At 56.9% G+C, this 20373-nt stretch overlaps 1 protein-coding gene across 4 annotated transcripts in view; it reads left to right on the forward strand.

Moving 5' to 3' along the window:
• Nucleotides 1–20373, forward strand: part of PRKAG2 (protein kinase AMP-activated non-catalytic subunit gamma 2) — a 248359-nt gene that overhangs the window by 75809 nt on the left and 152177 nt on the right. For all 4 annotated transcript variants that reach the window (XM_046020199.1, XM_046020200.1, XM_046020202.1 and 1 more), the window contains exon 3: nt 3550–3829. In XM_046020199.1, coding sequence (XP_045876155.1) covers nt 3550–3829 — 280 coding nt within the window. The remainder of the gene's footprint in view (nt 1–3549; nt 3830–20373) is intronic.

Genomic DNA, 20373 nt, shown 5'->3' on the forward strand with positions numbered 1-20373 from the left:
CCCAGGAGCTCACACGAAGGGAGATGGATGGCCCCACCTGGGCGCTCCTTCACAGGTGTTCCTGACGACTGCAGGACACCAACCTGGCGTGCCATAATGTCTGTCCCTGCGGTCCCCCAGTCCCCCTCACTTTACCCCTGTCTGTGCTGTCCTTGCCCCCGAGACGGCAGCTCTTTGTCGTATACGGTGCGTCTGTGAGGAGCTTCTGGTCCCCTTGACTCCACGCAGCTGAAGCGTGTGGTTCCCAGGCCAGCCTCTGGGGGAAGCTCAATGGCAGGATTTCTAGATCTTTCCACATGGTGGGCGTCACTCTGGATCTGCCAGCATGGCGTGGTGTCTGGGCCGGTGGGGAGGGGGTTCTGAGCACCAGGCAGCCTGGCCTTTGCCTTAGCGGCCCTCCTGGCAGACGGCCCAACTGCCTGCCCCCCGTTTGCTCCTGCACAGCAGCACACACCTGGGGGGGGTCTTTAGGCCCGTTTGTTCATCCAGACCCAGGGACTCATCCAATGTCATGTACCGAAGTTCTGCTGGACGGCAGCTTGCTAATAGGCATGAGCCGAGGCCCCGTCCCTGGAAGCTTCCATTGATGCCTGGATCTGCATCACCCCGCCCCCCACACAGCGGGCGGGGAGCAGACGGGGGGGGGGGGGGGGGCGTGCTGGCTCCCACTGCCCGGGAGCACGATGAGGCTCTCACGGTCCCCCCTATGGGAGAAGGTGGAGCCAGCCGTGTGTACCGTTCTCTGGCCTTTTGGGGGAAAGTTCTACTTTCTCTGGGTTCCTCCTCAGTGCCTGACTCAGTTGGCCTGGAATTCTCAGTACAGAATGGAATCCCAGGCAGGAGAACCCGAGGCTTCCCCCTGGTTTATCAAATGAGGTTCAGGCTGGCACACAGAGCCCCCCTCTGTGGGGGTCTCCCCGGTGGTGTTTGGCTCCTCCCATTCCTGGCGGCCCAAGAAAACGGCCGTTTGTGCTTCCCATTCTGTCTCCTCCTTCTCAGGCCCTGGCTGCCCTCCACCCATCAGCCCATGCAAAACCCATCAGCTTTCAGGTTTTCTCTGACTCCACCCCACCGGCCCCCGTGGGACACAGCGTTTCACCCTTTCTTCACTCGCCATGCCTTGCCTGCCATCCCCGTCCTGTCCCCCCGGCCCTGACCCCAAGGCCAGCCCTGGCTCGGTGGTTCTGCCTTCTCCCTGAGGATCTCCTAGCACTGTGCAGAGCGCAGCAAACAAGGGGCTCCCCTGTGCGGTCAGCTTGCAAGTAGCACCTAAACGGGACTCTCGCCTCTGCCCTCGGACTTGACCTTGAAGTCGTTGCGCATCTACCAGGCTGCTCCGCCTCTCAGCTATTTCTGCCGCCCTCAGGAGGGATATGGTGTAAAGGTTAAGGCCATGGCCCCGAAGTCCCGTGTCACCACTTACCAGCTTTGTGACCTTCACCCTGCCTCCCGCTGGCCCCTTCTGCTGGCTTCGGGCTAGTGGTGCTCGGCAAGTGATGGGGAGAGGCTAGCAGATGGTCCACCCTGAGCAAATCTGACTGTGTCACTCGCTGGCTAAAAAGCCCCAGAGAAGAGTGAGGTTCTTACACCGCATGTGGCGTCCTTCCATGCTTCAGCCTGGCCTCCCTAACATTCCGCACATATCAAGCGACTATTCGTTCCTAATTCATGATGAGGCGTGTGGGTCAAATATGCACAGACTTACCGTGTCCAGAAATTGTGCTGGGGCTTCCCTGTCGGAGATCCCCTTAAGCACAGACCCTGTGAGTCGGCCTAGTGTCCCCACTGGACAGAGGAGGCTCCTGAAGCTCAAGTCACTCGTCCAGGCTGCCGGATACGGGGCCGGGATTCCAACTCTGGTCCCCCTATCCACACTCCTTGCTTGTGTGCTACAGGGTCGTTTCCCACCCCGTATGCTCTTTCTCCCCCCGGCCCCCACCCCCCATGTCGACAGCCACATCTGCTGCCTGGAGAGCTTCTCCTTGGGGTTCAGAAAAACTCCAGAAAGCCTGAGTCCCATGAGGAGGCGGGAGAGTGGCAAGACCCGGAGCTCTGACGACAGGGGTTGGAGGGTTAGATGTTGTCCATATTAAATGGACAAAGAAAAACTTGGCTCTCTAGGAGGAGAGGTGCTTGCGTGATGCGTCTGTTGTGCACGTCCCCAGGCTTGGAAACTCACCCGCCCAAGGGACTGGCACGGAGCCAGCCGGTGCTCCCCCGATATGCCACACGGGCCCTCTGGCATAGGGTGGGAGTTGCAGGGAGAAGCGACTGGTGATTGAGAGTCACCGAAGGGGTCTGCACAAGGGCACAGCCCCCTGGAAGGAGCCACAAGCCCAGTTCGGGGTGCCCTCTGGTGGTGGGAGAGCTCACCGGGGCCCTGGGCCCCCCTTGGCCCCGCGTGGACAGAGGCCAGAGCTACACAGATGCTGCCCCTGGGCACGTGGGCTCCCCTGCCTTCATGCATCTGTGGCCACCTGCTGAGTGGCCTCCCAGGGTCTCTGTGGTGGCTGCTTCCGTGGCCGGTGTGCCCCAGGAGCCGCGTGGACAAGCGGCTGTTCTTTCCTGCTGCGGGACCAGGCGCGCCCTGAGGTCCTTCCGGCGCCCGTGTCGCAGGTTTGCCGAAGCCACAGCAGGAGCGGAGCGTGCAGAGCCGGTTCCTGTGCTTCAGGGTGGGCACGACACCTGGTCTTAACAGAGGAGGAAACTGAGGCACAGCGAGCCTAAGTGACTAGGAGGGCCCAGTGAGAGGTGAGCTGGGGTCAGACCCTTCCCCTCGGGCTGCAAGTAGCAGTCCCTGCGCCCCGCAGCAGGACGCATCCGATGGGCCTCCAAGTCTGTGAGCTGTGCGCAACGTCCAAAGTCCGGACGTTGCCCAAACCGTCAAGGTCAAGTCGCCCATGGAGTGCGCCTCCGAGGTTTTCGGCCTTCTTCACTTGCTTCCTGAGCTCTGTCGGCCACCCCTGTCGTCCCAGTGCCACAGCCGCTCGAGGGGAAATGCATGCTTCCTAGCGCCAGGGCACCTCGGGCCCGAGCCCTGGGCCCATGGCGTTTCAGAGGGTAGAGATGCCTGTTTCCTCCGACGAGGGCCAAGAGAACATCCTGCCGGTGTAGTCAGACCTCGAGAAGGACAATGTCAGGATTTGAGAAGTAAAGGCCGGAGGACGGACCCGCAGATGGGATAAAGGGAAAACACATGGCCTCGAGCCTTTCTTGCTGCCTTTCCCGTCCGTCCTCCCCTCTGCCCCACGAACCGCTTCGAGGGAGCTGGCACGGTGGTCAGTGGGGCTCTGGGTGGCGCTGACGGGCCCACAGGCCGGCCATCCTTGGGTCCGGTGCTTTCCTCCAGGCCACGGGGTGGCCCCCTATGTTTGCACAAGAGCTCATGGCTGTTTCTGGGGCTGGGGGCCACGGAGGAGCAGCCTCGTGACAGAGAACGTCTGGAGGGGCAGGCACGGGAGGGACCGATTCAGTGCAGGGCTGAGGGCTGAGGGCCGAGTGCCTGTGCTGGGAATGACCCGTCTCGTCTGTTTGTCTGTCTCTCCCCAGGTGGACAGCCCCTGCAGCTCGGGCAGCCCCTCGAAAGGGTTCTTCTCCAGAGGCCCCCAGCACCGGCCCTCCAGCCCCGTGTCTGCTCCCGTGAGACCCAAGACCAGCCCTGGCTCTCCCAAAACCGTGTTCCCGTTTTCCTACCAGGAGTCTCCACCCCGCTCCCCCCGCCGCATGAGCTTCAGCGGGATCTTCCGCTCCTCGTCCAAAGAATCTTCTCCCAACTCCAACCCGTCCACCTCCCCCGGGGGCATCAGGTTCTTCTCCCGCTCCAGAAAAAGTAAGACATTGATGCTATTGATTCAGGTGGGTGCTGGGCTGCTGGGGACTGGAACTCCTACGGTCATTCGCCGGGGCACCCAGGCCGGCTGGGGGGGTGTCGGTGACTTGGTGCCAGGTGCATGTGTCTTGTCTGTCCCCCAAGGACAGCGCCCTCTCCAGAACACGGTTGGTTTCCACCTGCCACTTTCTGCCTACACAAAGCCATTGGTATGGGGGCTGCACAAACGTCCCTGTCCTCCCAGTGGGACTTGCAAGGACAGCTGCATGAAACCTGGGCCCATAGCCTTCCCTGAAATCTGTAGCGGCAGCAAGTTAAGCTTCGGCACATTCCCGGGGCCAGAGGACCCAGACCTTGGTTTCCTCTGCCAGATGTGCCCCTCACTACCTGTGGCTTGGTTTTGTGGGGTTTGAATGGACCGGTTTCTGACAGAGCCTGACTTTCTGTTTTGGGTGCTGGGCAGCTGGGGTTGATTTACTGGAGAAACAAGGGAAGAAAATGTGTGTTTAGGTGAGTGCTCTTCACCTTCATGAGTATCTGTGATTTAAGGACAAAATACTCTCGGTTGAGCACCATTGATCATACCTGGGAGTGTAACGGGCAAGCAGCAAAGTAGACAGAGTGGGTTTCCTCCTTCCCCGTGTCTTAGCACATCTCCCCACGCCATCTGAGTCTCCGTGATGGCGTAGAAAGCTCCTGTTTGGGAAGGCAGTGATTTGGGAACCAAACTTGCCCTTTGGCGTGCGGTTGGTCACCCTCCTTTCTTTCCAGATCGTGTGTTACACTCAGGACCCGCGGGATAAAGCAATACTTGATCGGCACGACCAAGGCATAGAGCACATATTCAGTTTCCGGGGCTTAGAAGGAAAGCGCCGGGGTCTTTCCTTTTCTGTGTGGTGTGGGGTATGGTTGTTGGTACCCCTGACGTCATCCCCCTAATGACTGGCCCTAAGCGTAAATGCACAAAGGTCATGGGTCAGAGTGGCCCTCCAGCCACTGGGTGACATGCCGTTGGGAATTACGTCTACAAACCCAGTAGGGAGAGGGGAGTGTCCGGGCACCGATATCTAACGCTCTAGAGAGAGCTGCGGCTTCCTCGACCGAGACTGTGAAAGTCTCAAATATCGTCTAAGAGGAGGGGATGCCAGGCAGGTCGACGTCAGGACGCCTTGTTTCCCTGGTGGCATCACGCCTGTGTTGGTTATAACAGAACTACCTTGTTTTAGCCTCCTGGGGCTGCTGTAACAACCGGGTGGTTCGAGCAACAGAAATGCAGACTGTCACATTTCTGGGGGCCGGAAGTCCAAATTCAAGATGCCACTTGAATGGCAGAGGTTGTTCTCCCTCTGAAGGGTCTCGGGAAGGATCTATTCCGCGACTTTCTCTTGGCTTCTGGTGGCGCCGGTAACCCGTGGTCCCCGTTGCCTTCGAGCAGCGTCATTCCAATCCCTGCCTCTCCCTCCGTCATCGCACGGCATCTTTCCTTCGCGTGTCTGTGTCGTGGGTCTCCGCCCTTAGCTCTTAGCTCTTCTTGTAAGAGCTGAGTCTCGGATTAGCAGACCGTTCTGCTCTAGTGTAGTCGCATCTCGTCTTAATGGGTTACGTCGGCAGGGTTACCCACGCAAAAGGTCACATTCCGAGGCTCCCGGAAAGGCATGAGTGGAGAGGACACCGTCCAAGCCAGTACACGGGTCACATAGGAAAAGCCAAGATGTACGGTTCACGTCATGGGCTGGGAATGGAGAGGATTTGTGGGTGGAGAGGGGCCAGCCTGTGAAGGCCAGGGTCATTTCTGAAGGCGGAAGGGAGCAGCCAAGACGCGGAGTCTGGAGAGTGGTGCACGGGGGGGTGGTACTGGGCTGGCCTTTGAGCCCCCTGGGAAGCAGAAGGCCATGCTGCCTTTTTCTGTTTGGCATTTGAAATGGCTCTTCAGTGTTCTTGGCCAGAAAATCCCATTTCCAGGGTCTGTCTTTTAAGATGTTCTGGAGTATCCGTAACTTGTCAAGGCTCCTCTCTACCATCTGGCCAGGCAGCTGTAGACTGAGCTCGGAGGCTCTGGTTGGCTCCAGCCGCTCGTGAAGACAAGCATTGATTAGGTGGGGCTGGGCGCTTGGCTTCTCCAAGAAGCTCCCTGGGCGGGGAGGCTCAGACCAGAGTAGGCCTGGTCCCACCACCCATGCTCTTGACCTTGAACCACCGAGCCCAGGAACTTGGTATTCCCCACGTGGAAGCCCGTCCTGCCAGGCCCTGTCATGAATGAAGGTCTGTTTCCTGGGGGGAGGGGTGCTCTACTTCGCTGGGAGGAGGGTCACCTGGGCTCCCTGCCGCTTGGTCTGCAAACGTGCTCGCAGGAGGCTTGCCTGCAGGGTGTGCCGTCGATGCCTCTCGGCCTACTTGAATCAGTTCCTGGATCAAGGTCCCCAGACCAAGTGTTTCTCCCCGCTGCCCCAGGACTGGTTTCACGCGATGGAGCCGGATAGTAATGTCACTCATCAGTCTGCGTTCAGGGTCTTTATGGGAAACAGCCCATGAGACCCGCTGTGAAGAGCATCGCAAAGACGTCGTTCGTTCCCCAAGGCCCCTGGGAGACATTACCTGTCCAGCCTTGGTCCTGAGAAGAGCTGAGCTTGCGAGCGATCGGGGTGTTTTGTCTGTGATGGACACTGACCTCGTGACAGCTCTGTTACCTGCCGGACGTCTCAGAGCTGCCTTTGTACGAGGGGCGTAAAGCTGGCTTCTCGAGCCTCATTTCTGAATCTAATTTTGGTCCCCATCCTTCTTTCATACCACTTTTTTTTTTTTTTAAACAAGGAAGACAACTCATTGGAAGGATTTGGGGGTATTTATAGAAGTCAAAGAAGAGCTGACTGCTGGGGACTCAGGAAGGGAGGGGACCGGGCTGGCTGTGGGGGCCTTGGCAGCGAGAGTGCACGGATCTTTCCATGAGATCCAGAGACTTCCTTGTCTCTGTGTCTCTCCTCTTGCCACGCTGAAGTCATTATAGGATACCGGATTAGCCCAGTTAGGGTCTCTGAACCAGCTGGTTGTGAGGGGAGGGGCAGATCCTGCAGCAAGACCAGAATGACCCATGACCCCCCCACCCCCACCCCAGACATGGGCAGGAAGTTCCCAGAGAAGAGCCCAACAGGCAGCTCTCACACTCTACTCGCCCAGTGCCCGGCATGCGTGCGTGTACACAGCGTCCCTTTTGGGACTCCATCCAGTCACTGCATGTATGCTTGTAAGTGGGCACAACACTTCCTCCGTAGCCGGCAACCCTGCGTTGTGTCTGACCAGAACAAGTGAGGATGTTTCCAAGTCCTGCCTCTCGAGGCCACCCATTTCTCCTGGAGTTCGGTCTGCAGTCTGCCTTTCTATCGGGTGACTTGGGCCCCACAGGACGGACCTAGAATGAAGGTTCAGCAGCTCCCCGGGTGGCACGGATACGTAGTCGAGCTTGATGAGCACCGTCGTTAATGATCGGGACAAAGAAAGATGGACGAGAGAAATCACGAGTGCAGTCCTCTTCTAAGAGGACATAAAAAATGAAAAGGAGAGAATTCAGTCTTCAGACACTCTGAGAACAAGAAAGGGAATGCAGGTGGGGGCTATGGATCCAGATGCCACATCTGGTCTCAGGACCAGCGATTTCCCAGGTTGGCTGGTGTTCGTGGCCCAGGGAGGAGAACCAAATCTTGGTTCTAGAAGGATCCATCCCACGGAGGACCTGCTGGTGTGGCGTGGCTGCTGTCTCCCACTCCCTCTGCTCTGCTGATCAGGTGGCATGTGGATTCGAGGCATGTCTTGGGGACTCTGGGGTTTTATCATAGTCCCTCCAGCCCCGCTGTAGCCACAAACATAATTCTCATGATGGCCAAGGTCTTGTCCAACCCAAATCAATCATCCACTCTTCTGCCTTGTCTTCTAATACAGTGGTGGGCAAACCAGAGCCCGCGACAAAGTCTGGCCGACCACCTGTTGGTATAAATGGAGCTTCGTTGGAAACAGTCACGCCCATTTGGCTCCTTGGACTGTGGCTGCCTTCATGTTGCAGCCATAGGATCTGGTCCACAGAGTCTGAAGTGTTTGGACCTAGTTACCGTCTAGTAGCTCAAGAAGTCCAAAGCCGTCGTGTGGCAGGAGAAGCTTCCAGAAAAGTGAAGCTTTATCTTCAAAGGGGTTTTTCGAACTGAATCTTGCCTTTGGAGATGAAGAAAAGAAAGCCCGGGCAATATGTTCGTGAACTCAAATAATAAGATTAAAGTTTTAAAAAGTAATAAAATAATTTTGCACGGTCAGCAAGGACTCAAGAATGGCTTCGCGTCATGTCACTACACTGCGCTTTCTAATTGCTGTAATTACAAATATTACGGCTAACCGTCACAAATAATGACAAATGCTTTTACTGTGTCTCCTAAGGGCATCATACATGACAATTATTTTAATCCTTGTGTGAAACTCTATAAAGTGACTTTTTACCATTTTTATCAAAATAAAAACTGAACCACTGAGAGGGTAAGCCATGGAGCGAAGGCCACACAGCTGGTAAGTGGTAGAACCAAGATCTGAACTCAGGTGGTCTGAGTTGAACTCCCCAATCTACTTTTAACCCAGATGCGAAGACTCTGCTGGAAGGAGAAGATTTTGGGAATCTCTAAGCCAATAGTCGATGACAGCCAGCCATTTAGGAGAAAGGAAAGGAGAAGGGTTTCCTTGGAGATTCCTTACACCAAAATAATTTCCATATGGAGCAAAACTGTATGTTATTCACATGTCCCCCAAAATGGAAAAATATCATAGTCTTGGGGTGTCAGGCCTTTCTTTTGAAAAGGGTGAAAAAATGGGTTTATAAATGTGAGTAAACCTCACACCTTTCTCACCATCCCTGGAAGTTTGTAGGCTTGATGCTCAGAGCATCAGGATGGTGGTCTGGGTAGAGAAGAGCTGGGGGGTCTGTATGAGAGAAGGTAGGGCGCATTCAAAGGAGAAGTGCATACGTCCGTGATGGGTATGGGTGGTCAGATGAGTGAAGGCAGGGCTCCAGAAGGTGAATCTGAGCCGGGCAGGACGTGGGAGTTCTGGTAGCGAGACCAGAGACTGCAGCCCAGTCACTGTGCTGGGTCGGATGGAAGAGAGAAAGGATGCATCTAGAGGGGGTTCCCGTGTTCGGAGAAGACCACTGCACCCCCGGCTCCCACCTGCCTCTTCACACCTCCTCTTCGGCAGGGCCTTCCTCTGGGACCTGCACAAAATCGACACGTTCTGCACGTTACATGCTTCTCCACAGTGAGTGCTGTGAATTGACTGAATGGAAGCTCTCCGAGCGGGGGCGGAGCGGGGGGGCTGTTCGGTCTTCGGCTCCTTTCTCAGCGTCTAGAACAGCGCCTGGCACTAACGGGCGTCCAGCAACCCCGGTCCCCTCCGTCCACCCCTGAGCCCAGCCATGTGCTCGGCTCTCAGGCTCGGGCTCGGGCTCCTTCTGAATGCGGGCCGTTGCCCATGTCCACCAAGAAGTAAGCACGACTCTCTCGGCAATGATAAAGGGTAGATGCGACAATGCATCGCGTCGGAATAACCGCTTCGGAAACACAGACACGAGCAGAAGCAGAAGCTCCCTCTCCACCAAAGGCCGGGAGCTCAGCCAGCAGGAGGTTTCCCTCTCGCCTTCGCACAAGAGAGAGCTTGCCGCTAAAGCCGAATTCCTGCTCCTGGCAGCCTGCCAGCTGCTCCACACGGTCACGGACGTCCGCCCATCCATCCGGCCTCGCCCTCCGCCTCCCGGGAAGGTGGACGTCGGATCCCAGCCCTGCCTGCGTGAGGGAGGAAGCCGCCGACCCACCAGCCTTCAGCTGCTTTCTCTGCTGCCGGCCCTGGCCTGTGACTTCGCAGAGGTGATCTTCCCACAAGCCCTGGTGAGCGGAAATTGAGTCTGAAATTGCTGTTTATTAGAGTTCCTGGAGGTACGTGAATCGCCTGCAGGCTCTGGACATGACCATCCGTGTTAGGAAGGCCCTGGATTCGGCGGCAAATGCCACGGGCTACAGCAGGTGCACGGGCCAGAGAACCGGGGCTCATGTAGGAATTAAGGTCAAGTAACCAGGCGAGGGCTCGGTGGAGAATCAGGTGAGATAAATCCTCTCTTTCAGGTAGATTGCTAAAATATAGGTAGATTTTAAAAAATCTATCTGTAGTAGGTAGATTATTAAAAAGTACCAGTTCATTTTAGTCCTTACAATAACTTTTGTGCGTTTATCTGTGTCCCAAGAGAGACAGTTTGAGGTCCTAAACCCCCCCGCCCCCCCACCAGATCCCTGCATGTGACCTTATTGAAATAAAGCTGCTACGGATGTAACGAGTTAAGAAAAAGTCATCCTAGAGGTGCGTGGGGGCCACATCTGACATAATTCGTGTTTTGTAAGAAGAGGGGGACACGGAGACAGGCACACGGGGTGAAGCCGTGGGAGGAAGGCAGAGATGGACAAGATGCGTTTAGAACGAAGAATCCCAGGGGTGGCCAGAGGCACCAGAAGCTGAAAAAGCCAAGGAAGGATCCCCCCAGTTTCAGAGGCTGTGGGGACCTGCCGGCCTTCATTTCAGACTTTGACCCACACACTGTGATTTTCTTTGTTCCTGTGACCCTCCCACGGGACAGCGATGCCATTTCACAGATAGGAAACTGGTGTTCGTGTCAGGTTTGGCTCATGATCTTTACATCACAAGAACACTTTTGTGGGGGGGATGTTACCACAGGGCTCAGATGCCCTCACCCTGGGGAGGAAGAAGGCTGGTCCTGAGGCCAGTTCCTCGTGGGCGATTTTCAAGAGAGCCGTTTCAGCAGCTGGGAAGGGAAGGAGAGCGTGTTAGCTGGCCAAGGACTGAGTTGGAGATATCTTGTGAGTCGGAAGGGAAGGGGAGTGAAGGGTGGCCAAGCCGGGTGCCCCGTCACGGCGTGAGCTCCTCTGTTTCTCCTGACCCCTCCCTGCAGCCGGGTTGGGGCCACAGTGCTGGGGATACAGGAGGTGTTTGGCCCAGATCTGGGTCCTCAGTGGGGAGGGCAGCTCAGAGCCAGCTGCCTCCCCGTGTGGGCTGGCGACCTGACCAAAAGAAACCCATTTTATGTCGAACCACTGAGAACCTGGGGCTTATTTCTTGCTGTGGCCTCGCTGAGCCTATCCTGGCAAAGCAAGGTAGACTGGTAGAAATGGACAGATTGGGGCTCAAGGAAGTTTTGAGTTGGTCTGTTGACCTCAAGATAGGAGAGATGAACACACGCACAGGCTGAGAAGCAAGCAGCCGATGGGGGCGCTCCTGAAACACAGAGACGGGTCATGAGGGGCAGGGACACGAGCCTGCATCCATCTCAGGTGTTGGTTTCTGTTCTCCATCAGACTGCGGGGTTTTTGCTCTGGGGACACCTGTTTGTCCTCATGGCCCCAACAAGGCTGCCTGCCCCGCCAGAGCTGCCATCACTCAGCGTCAGCCCTCTGGGCCTCTCTGGGTTGTTCCGGGCTTTGCACCGCTGCTGTGTGGTTGTCCCTTTGGCACCACGAAGCGCGTTTCCTCGGGTGCGCAGGCGCCGTGCCTTCGCTGCTGCCGCCACACGGTTCCGCAGTGCGCTCTTTGCGCAGGCTCAAGTTCAGGTCTGCCCGAGGAGCCTGCGTGTGCCCCACAGCACCCCTGCAAGGCAGCTGCTTATCCCTGACCCAGGGGCCTTGCTCAGGGCCGCCGAGCTCAGGGGTAGCATTGGTGCATGTGAGCTGGTCGGCCCCGAACGCCGTGGGTGCTAAGCGAGGTGTGACCCGTCCCTTTCCTGAGGACACTGGAATGTTCTCCTCAGAACCCATCGGCCCCTCTGACCTCACTGAGTTTACTCCTCTCGGTGGTGGCTCCTTTGTGGGGGCCCTGAGGAGCTGTCATAGTCTTTCCTCTGCCTGTTTGGTCCTTAAACATACATATATATTTGAGAGCGTCTGTGTAAACACCGTCAGAGAGCTAAGCCCCTTCATCCATTCGACACAGTCTTGGAAATGTCTTCCTGCCTATCGCTGAGATCATCTCTAGCTCGAGACACAGACGGGCGGCCATGCTGCTCTTGGCTCCCGTGTGTAGCCCCGTTCTCGTATCTTTTCTGCCCACTCTCCCCCCTAGTCCCTCGGCCCTTCCTTCTTCTTACCAGGTGTTGGCAGACTCTGACAACCCATCCGACGAGTGCTCCCCCTTTCTTCATAACAGAGCCTGGTTTTGTTCAGGATCCAGGCCAGGGCAGGACTTATCACTGGTCTAGTTCGGTCGGAATTAGCCTTTTCCCATTTGGGGAAGTGTCTGGTTTCGGGGTCACTGGCCTTGAGGTGAACCAGGGACCTATGTCTTGCCAACAAAATATAAGGAGAACTCTTTGAAAGATCAAAAAGTCATCTCCCCCAACATAAAGAGATACATGAAGACTAACTCCCTGTCCTCACCTGGACGTGGTGTGAGGATATGGTTTCCAGAGCTATGGTGGCCATCTTGGGACCATGGCCCCCATGCAAGATGGTGGAATGGGAAGGTGGGCATGGAATCCTCAGGGCGGTGTGTGTCACGGAGCTCAGCGTTCTAGGTAATAGACGTCCCTGTTGTTTAGTCTCTTTTAAGCTGTATTTTTTTGTTACATGCCATTGAAGGATCCTGGCTGATACGTGTCTCTTTGGTGACAGAGGCGAGTTTCGTCCACATTGGGCAACCAAAGGAAAGCTGGAGGGGCTAATCGGGAATATTCCAGATGGAGGGCTGGCGCGGGGGAGGGAAGAACTGGAGCACAGACAGCCTTGGGTTTTCCTCTGTGCTACGGAGAAAAACAGAGCAGGTTACAAGGGCTGACTGGGGTGGGTGCTGTTTTGTGTAGGAAGGGGAGGGGAGGAGCAGTCCCATAAGGGGACCGTGAAGGCTTGAGACAGAGGAAAACGCAGTGCGGGTTAGCAAAAGCCTCACTATATGTGTCTGTTCCCAGCCTTTTTTCCTCCCAAAGTCGAAGTCGACGTCAGCAAGCGAGCGAGCTCATCAGGCCGACTTGGGCAAGGTCTGATTTTTGGGTCTGTACTCTGCCTTCTGTAAATTCATCTTCTCTGTGTGCGCCTCCTCCCTCCCTTTCCTTCAACAAGAAAAGTTTACTTTTGACAAGTTCCTACACAGCCATCCATGCCTGGAGCGGCTCTGAAGGGCTGGCCTCCTCGCCCACAGCCGGATCCCAGGGCAGCTGGTCCGCCCCCAGCCACAGCAGGATGAAATCTGTCCGTATTAATCTCTCCCACGTTCAAGACGAGGTGGGCTTAGTATGTGCCCTCCTTTTGCCTCTGTATCCCGATTGCTCCTTTGAGCCTGGTTTTCCCGAGAAAAATGTGGGGGCGGTTCTCCGGCTTTGTGGCCAAGTGACCACGAGGGGGCGATAGAGCCCCGCGTGCTGAGCCTTCTGCCGGGCAGGTGGGCTGGAGCCGGCCGCTGTCCCCACCCGGTCCTCCCCGCAGGGACGTCCACCTTCCAGTCCGCCCGAGCAGAAGCAAGCCGATGTTACCGAGCAGGCGGGTGGACCTCACACCCGACCAGCCCCGCCGGGGCTTTTAAAGGGGAGGGAGGGTGTCTTCTCACATTGACTTCGTCTGTTCAGCCAGTGGTTAAGGAGAACCTGCCGCCCACTGGGGACACAGGCAGGACGAGGGAGTTCCTGCCCTCGCGGGGGTTAGGGGTTACCGTCTAGGGAGGAGAGAGCAGGAGGCGTGTGTGTTGTGTGTCCAGCCATGTTGCATGGTACCGAGAATAACGGGGAGAGGGTGAGGGTTGGACGGTGCTGCTCTGGGCTGGACCACGTGGAGGGGAGCTCTGAGCGGGGTTGGGACGGAGCCAGGCGATGTGGGGGGCGGCCGAGCCCAGCAGAGGGAGGAGCCGTGCAAATGTCCCCAGCAGGGGCAAGCCGTCTGGCGTGGACTGAGTGGGGAGGGAGAAGGCGGGGTGGTCAGGGAGGTGGGTGGGGCCTTGCAGGCCATGCCCCGATCCGGGGTTTGCTCCGAGCGATCCTTGCACGGGGTGACCCTCGAGGCCGTCAGCACCTGTGGCTGAGGGCATGTCTTGCACTCTGGAGGACTGGGTCGGCTACTGGGCAGGGAGAGTGGGGGACCGGCTGGGGGCCGCTGGAATAGCCCCGGAGATCAGTTCTGGGGACCTCCCGCCTCCCTGGAGATCTCCTGGAGCCCTGCCACCTCCAGAAAGCCTTCCCTGATTGTGCTTGCCACGAGCAGCTGCCAGAGCTCTGAAGTCGCAGTGTGGTTCTCCGTATCCGTGCCGTCTGGGTTCCCTTGTGGTACGCGTCTGCTACCTTCTGTCTGTGGGGAGATCGTGTGTTTAATGTTTCTCGTGCTTGCCTCTTCCCCACGCTCTCCCGCATCCCCTCCCCGCCCCCATGCCACTTAGCGCCTTGAGCAGCATGGCCCCTGCGGCCTCTGGTTGTCGCCCTCCCAGAGAAGAGCTCAGGCATCTGGGCTGAGAACGCTCCCGGGTGAGCGGGTGTGTCTGGGGGGAGCCCAGAAGGCTGTGGCAACCTGCGGGGAGAGGTCTGGCCCTCACGGCTCCGTGAAGAGGCAAAGTCATCTTGGGGACCCTGGAGCGCCCTTTCCTGTCTTCTTCCTCTCGTGGGCTCCCGGCTCTGAGAGCTGCGATGCCTTATCCTTCCCCACACCCTCAGACCAAAACTAACTTTGACAAGGGTCTGACAAAAGTGTTCAGGGGTGCCTGGGTGGCTCAGTGGATTAAGCCGCTGCCTTCGGCTCAGGTCATGATCTCAGGGTCCTGGGATCGAGCCCCGCATCAGGCTCTCTGCTCCACGGGGAGCCTGCTTCCTCCTCTCTCTCTGCCTGCCTCTCTGCCTACTTGTGATCTCTCTCTCTGTCAAATAAATAAATAAAATCTTTAAAAAAAAAAATGTTCAGACCAAGGTGTGCGTGATGGAGGTTAAAGGTTACATATTTCAGGGGTTGTTGACACGTTTAGCCTGTAACCGAGGGGGAATTTCTAGCACCAAAACCAGACTTTTTCGGAAGCAGTTGTCTTCCCAGAACCCTAAGACTGTGCAGGGATGGCTCTCGGCGGCTTGCATATGGTGGCATTGTGCCAGCGTACCCGCCTCCCCACCGAGCTGAGAAATGGTATCTTGTCGTGCGTGGACAGCCGGTCACACCAAGTGACCACTACCAACAGAAGTCAGCCCTGCCATGCACTGGAACATTAGCTTGGTCCTGTTAGAAAAAAAGCATTGAAAATCGCTGACCTGGACAGCCACCTACTCTGAGTACACTGACGGCTGCTCAAGGTCATGACCGTGCTATCTGCAGGAAGGGCTAAGAGGAAAAGGTGGAGGACGGACCCTGGCACCCGGGGAGTTTGCATCAGCCTGGTGGGAGGAACTTACAGCTCGGGGCATGACGATGAGGCCAGCAGCCTCATCACGGAGGGGTTTGGAATGTCTTCAACTGCAGACCCCAGCAAGAGAGCCTTTTTATGCTATAATGCAGCACACACATTCTTACGATAGAAAGCCGTTTCTCAGGAAACAGTACCGACCCTGGCCTGTGTGTTCTATTTCCAAGGCGATGCTTAGTTGTTGTAAAAGCAAGCTCTCTCTGCCCCACACAGCTGGTCTTTGGTGGGGCGGGGCTGGGGGGGGCACTCTGGGAGACACCGCCGTAGATGGCCATAACCCGCAGGATGGGTGCGGAATGCCTGCGTAGGGAGTCCGGCCGGGAACATTTAGGGCACGAGGATCAGTGGGGTGGAAGGAAGCACGGGGGTTTGGCCAGAGATGTGCAATGCTAGACGTTCGAACTTTCTGTTTCTAAGACCGGCTCACCACTGAGACCGAGGTCACGGGCACTTCGAACACTCAAAATAAACATCATGTTCTGTCTGTACTTAAACGCCGAAATCCCGCCACAGCTGACTGTCATCCTGGAGCAGGTCAGTTACAGCCCCGTGCTTTAAACCGGCCCCTCGTCCGTGGACCTGGATCAAAGGATGCCCTGACAGCAGTTTGAAACTCGCAGGAGCGTTCCAGAGAAGTCTGTTTAACTTGGAAACCTCCTGGCCCTTTCACACCATGTCTGTCTTGGATCACAGACAGCTCCTCCTTTCTCTCCCGGCAACTCGAGTTTATTTTTCAATAAAAGTTTGTTTTCCGTAAAATGCCAGAGGTTTTGTACTGTGTGCAGAGAAATGAACTTTAATTTAGAGCCCTAAGTCTCTGATTCGCATGCCAAGGGCTTCCCAGTGCCGAGAAGCTCCCTGCCTGGGCTTGCGCGTGGAGCCGGCCAGCCCCAGGCGGCCCGCCAGCCTGTGAGCGCCTGGGGTCTGGTGCGCCCGCACGGGGAGAGCACCCAGACAGTGACTTGCGTCCCCCAGGCCGTGGGTCTGGACCTCGAGGTTGGTGTCTCTGCAGAATATCTGCGCTGAGCATTTTCGGGAATCTGTTGACGTTACGTGTCCCTCAGGGTCCCTGCGTATCTGCCACGGCCAGCCTGCAGGGCTGTGCGGTTGTAAAGGTGAGGAGCTGCTGAGAGGCCAGGTGGGGGTCAGGGAGGGAGCGCAGACATCAGTGAAAAGCCCACGCCTTGCTGGGTAGGAGAGGGGAAGGGAGGAGGGCAGCCCGGGGCAGGGTGCGCAGGCATGACCTATGGGAGCTGGGACTGGGGGCCTGGAGGGGATGCACCCACAGCCAGACCTGCCACCCAAGGCCCCTCTTATGCCCTAGCCGGAAGCCAGCCGAGAGGGGACCCGGGGCCTCCCGGCTGCAGGGGCGGCATGCTGTGTGCCCAGCAGGCAGAGCAGGGGACCCACCAGGAGTGCGGGTGAGGACCCACAGCAAAGTTGCAGCGCTGAGGGACGGCCCGCTCTGCTGATGCATCCAGGCGCAGCCCCCCAGCACTGGGGTGACAGCAAGCTGAGAGGTTTTCGGGGAACCTCTGTGACGCCTCCACTGAAAGGAGTCAACTCTAGGATGTCCTCTATGTGTGGTCCAGCCGCCACTTCCCCATGTGCAGATCCCCGAGTTTGCCGATTGCTTGCAGGGCGTCCTTTGCGGGGCTGGTTTTGCACCTCGCTCTGAGATCGGGTCCCGGGACCTGTGCGGCTGGTGTCCATGCGGCAGCAGCGAGAGGCCCGGGAGGTGGAGGGCAGCCCAGTCAGCCATGCGCACACAGCCTTTCCTAGACGCTGAGGGTACGCGGCGAGCAGGGAAATTTTGCCCTGCAACACGCTGGAAGGGGCCCTAAAACTCTCCCTTCCCAACCACGCTCTAGGACAGAGAGACACTGGCTCCTCCCCGCCCCGCCCCCAACCAGATGGTTCTCACCTTTTCCACAGTCTCCACTGTCCCTCTCGCTGCTGCCTCTGGCCTCTGGGACCCGACTTTCTTTCCTTGCGCACGTTTTCTTCTCACACACAGCAGCTCGTCCTTCCGACTCGCTGTCTGTGTGGCCCTCTTCCTGCCCAGGATGGATGCAGGGAAGTGCCCGGAGATCCAGGAGCACAGACAGGGCCCTCATCACGGGGTCAGGCAGGGCCCACAGCAGGTGGAGGCTGGGCGGGCTGTTCCCGACACAGGGGAACACCAAGGACGGTCCCTCCACTGCTCCAGGAACCCCTTCAGGCCCGGGAGGCCCCGACAGCCCAGGAGCAGCCCCTTGGCATGTGTGGGGGACATATACAGATTACAGTGGGAAAGGATGCAGACTCTGCCGTTACAGCGAGCGGTGTAACTGTGGGGGTGAGCACTGGGCAGGACCTTGAGGGGCTTCGGACCCTGTGGGGGCCACCTGGCCGCCGGGGAGATGCTGGAAAGAGAGGACTTCTCAGACTGGAGCCGGGGAATGTTTTCTGCACGAGGCCAGATGGCAAACGTCTCAGGCTTTGTGGGCACCTGGTGTGTCTTGCGGAAACTCAGCCCCAGACGGTGTAAGCTGCATTCTGATAAATCTTTATTTATAAAAGCAGGTGGTCAGCAGGGTCGGGTCCCCCCGTTTTAAAACATAAACCTGACCATCTTATCCCCTTTGCAACCCCCAATCCTTTCCTTTGCACCAATCCTTCCCACCACACCCAAGTCGAAAGGTCCTCTGCACCCCGGCCCTGGGCTGGCTCTGAGCCCGTCTTGCTGCACATCCCTGGCCTCTGACGCTCCCGGTCCCAGGGACGGATGCCACGCTGTGCCTCCAGCTTCCCCTTCGGGAAGGAGGGACTCGGTCCCCTGCTGCTGGCTTCGCCCACAACAGAGAGCCACCAGACACAGGATCCGGCCCCTTCCTGAGCTGGCCCCGGGTCCCACGATCAGAGAGGCTGTTGGAGTGAAAGGCGGTGGGGAGTGGATGAACAGATGAGCGGACAGGGAGGCCGGAAGGACCGGTGGGCTCTGATGCGGTGCCTGAGGTGAGAGAAGGCTGCGGGGGGCCGTGAGCCAGGGCCCGGCTCTCCCCCGGGGCTGCTGCGGGCAGACGTACCACGTGCCGCCAGGATGCAGAGCTCCACGGGCTCTACCCTGTGCCTGGCTCCGTGTGATCTCCCCTGGCCACACCCCGTCCCCAGACCTCCCCTGAGCCGCCCTGGCTCGCAGGCCACTGCTGGAGCCTTCTGGATCGGGGCAGCTGGTGAGACTGAATCCTGGGGCCCTGCCGACTTCAGAAAAATGTGACTCATCTCGCCTACCCACAAAGAAAGGAAAAGTATGTGTGGCATCCAAGTTTCCTGAAAAGTTCAGCCAACACACTGCAGAGCTATGCGGCCGCCTGGCACCCGGTGCGGGTCCCCCTCTGGGAGAGCGCCCTCTGCTGGCGATCATGCCGGCGTCCCTGAAAGGTGTCTGCGAGGGCCGGGCAGCAGGGTGTTCTCAGAACGGGCGGTGGTTAGTATTTGGGAGAAGCCAAGGGGAAGTTTCCAGAAGACTCTCCTTTCCCTCAGAGAGCTGCAGAGCTCTCCCGTGCTCTAAGGGCCTGCTTGGGCGATCGTGGGACAGAGAGGAAGGAGATGCTAGTGATTCTTGCCCTGCTGCTTTATTTCTGAATTCCTTTTTAAAAATAGCATCTTGGGGCGCCTGGGTGGCCCAGTGGGTTAAAGCCTCTGCCTTCGGCTCGGGTCATGATCCCAGGGTCCTGGGATCGGGCCCCACATCAGGCTCTCTGCTCCACGGGGAGCCTGCTTCCTCCTCTCTCTCTCTGCCTCTCTGCCTGCTTGTGATATCTGTCTGTCAAATAAATAAATAAAATCTTTAAAAAAAATAGCATCTCATTTTGGCAATTTCAAGCTCACAGAAATGTTGCAAAAAGAGTACAAAGAATGCTCATGGACCCTTTGTCCTGATTCCCTGGCGTTACCATCTTCCCGAATTGGCTCCTGTCTGCCCCCGAATACATAAATATGTGGGTGTTTACGTAAAATCTGAACGGTCAAGAATCCGTCCCAGCATAATGTCCTTTTTACCCCTAAATTCTTCTGCGTGTATTTCACAAAAACAAATGCATTCTCCGAAGTAGAGTTTAATGACCAAACTCGGGAAATTAATGTGATTCGGGTAGTATTCGCTGAACTACAGGATTTTCTCTCCATTCACAGATTATCTTGGTAGCATCATATTTTGGGAGAGGAAACGCCCAATCAGGCATTGCCTGTGATTCTCGTCTCTCCCAAGATGTCTTAATCCAGAGAAGCCCTCAGTTTTGTCTCTTGTGAGCTCAGCATCTACCAAGACCCCAGACCCATTACTGGGCAGACTTTGCCTCCTTCAGGGTTTGCCTGACGCATCCTTACAGTTAGATCGGGGTTTGCTGGGCGGGTGGCGGGGCCCCACGTCTCGTGCCCCGGCTGGCATCACGGTGGGAAATGCGTGATGTCCCTCGGACCCACTCCCGGGGGTGCAGACTGATCGCTGGGCGAAGGGAAGCCTCTGCCACGGTGAGATCCTAACTGAATTACTGTTTTCCCCTTTGGAAGCCACACTGCTTTGAGGTTCTGTAAGTATCTTCTTTCTCATGAAATGTTCACTTGCTAGTTCTGCATCTGCTGATTAGTCCCCGTCCAACCGGGTTGTTACTGTGGCAGTTGCCAGAAGGTGATTTTCCGATGTTATCGTGGATTCTATAGCGACTGGTTGAAATTCTACTAAGGAAGGAAATTTGCTTTCCTGTGAATGTATGTACATAGGTGCTCACAGGCTCCCGTTTTATTCAGTGGTTTGATTTGTCATGATCCTATTTTGACATTCAGGTTGTCCTAGACTTGGCCAGCAGGAGCCCCCAGGCTGGTCCCTGTTTCCTGGGACTGTCCCTATTGTTATGTCAGAACGGTGCCTTCCTTTCTGGTAAAACAAAGTCTTTTGGGGGTGCCTGGGGGGGCTTGGTCCCAGTGGATAGCCTACTTCTCTCTCTCCCTCTGCCCCTTCCCACCCTCATGCTCTCTCGCTCACTCACTCTCGCTCTCTCTCAAATACGTATATAAAATCTTAAAAAAAAAAAAAATCAAAGAATTCTTCCAGC

Source organism: Meles meles, chromosome 10 (genome assembly GCF_922984935.1).
Source record: "Meles meles chromosome 10, mMelMel3.1 paternal haplotype, whole genome shotgun sequence".
Taxonomy (NCBI): Eukaryota; Metazoa; Chordata; class Mammalia; order Carnivora; family Mustelidae; genus Meles; species Meles meles.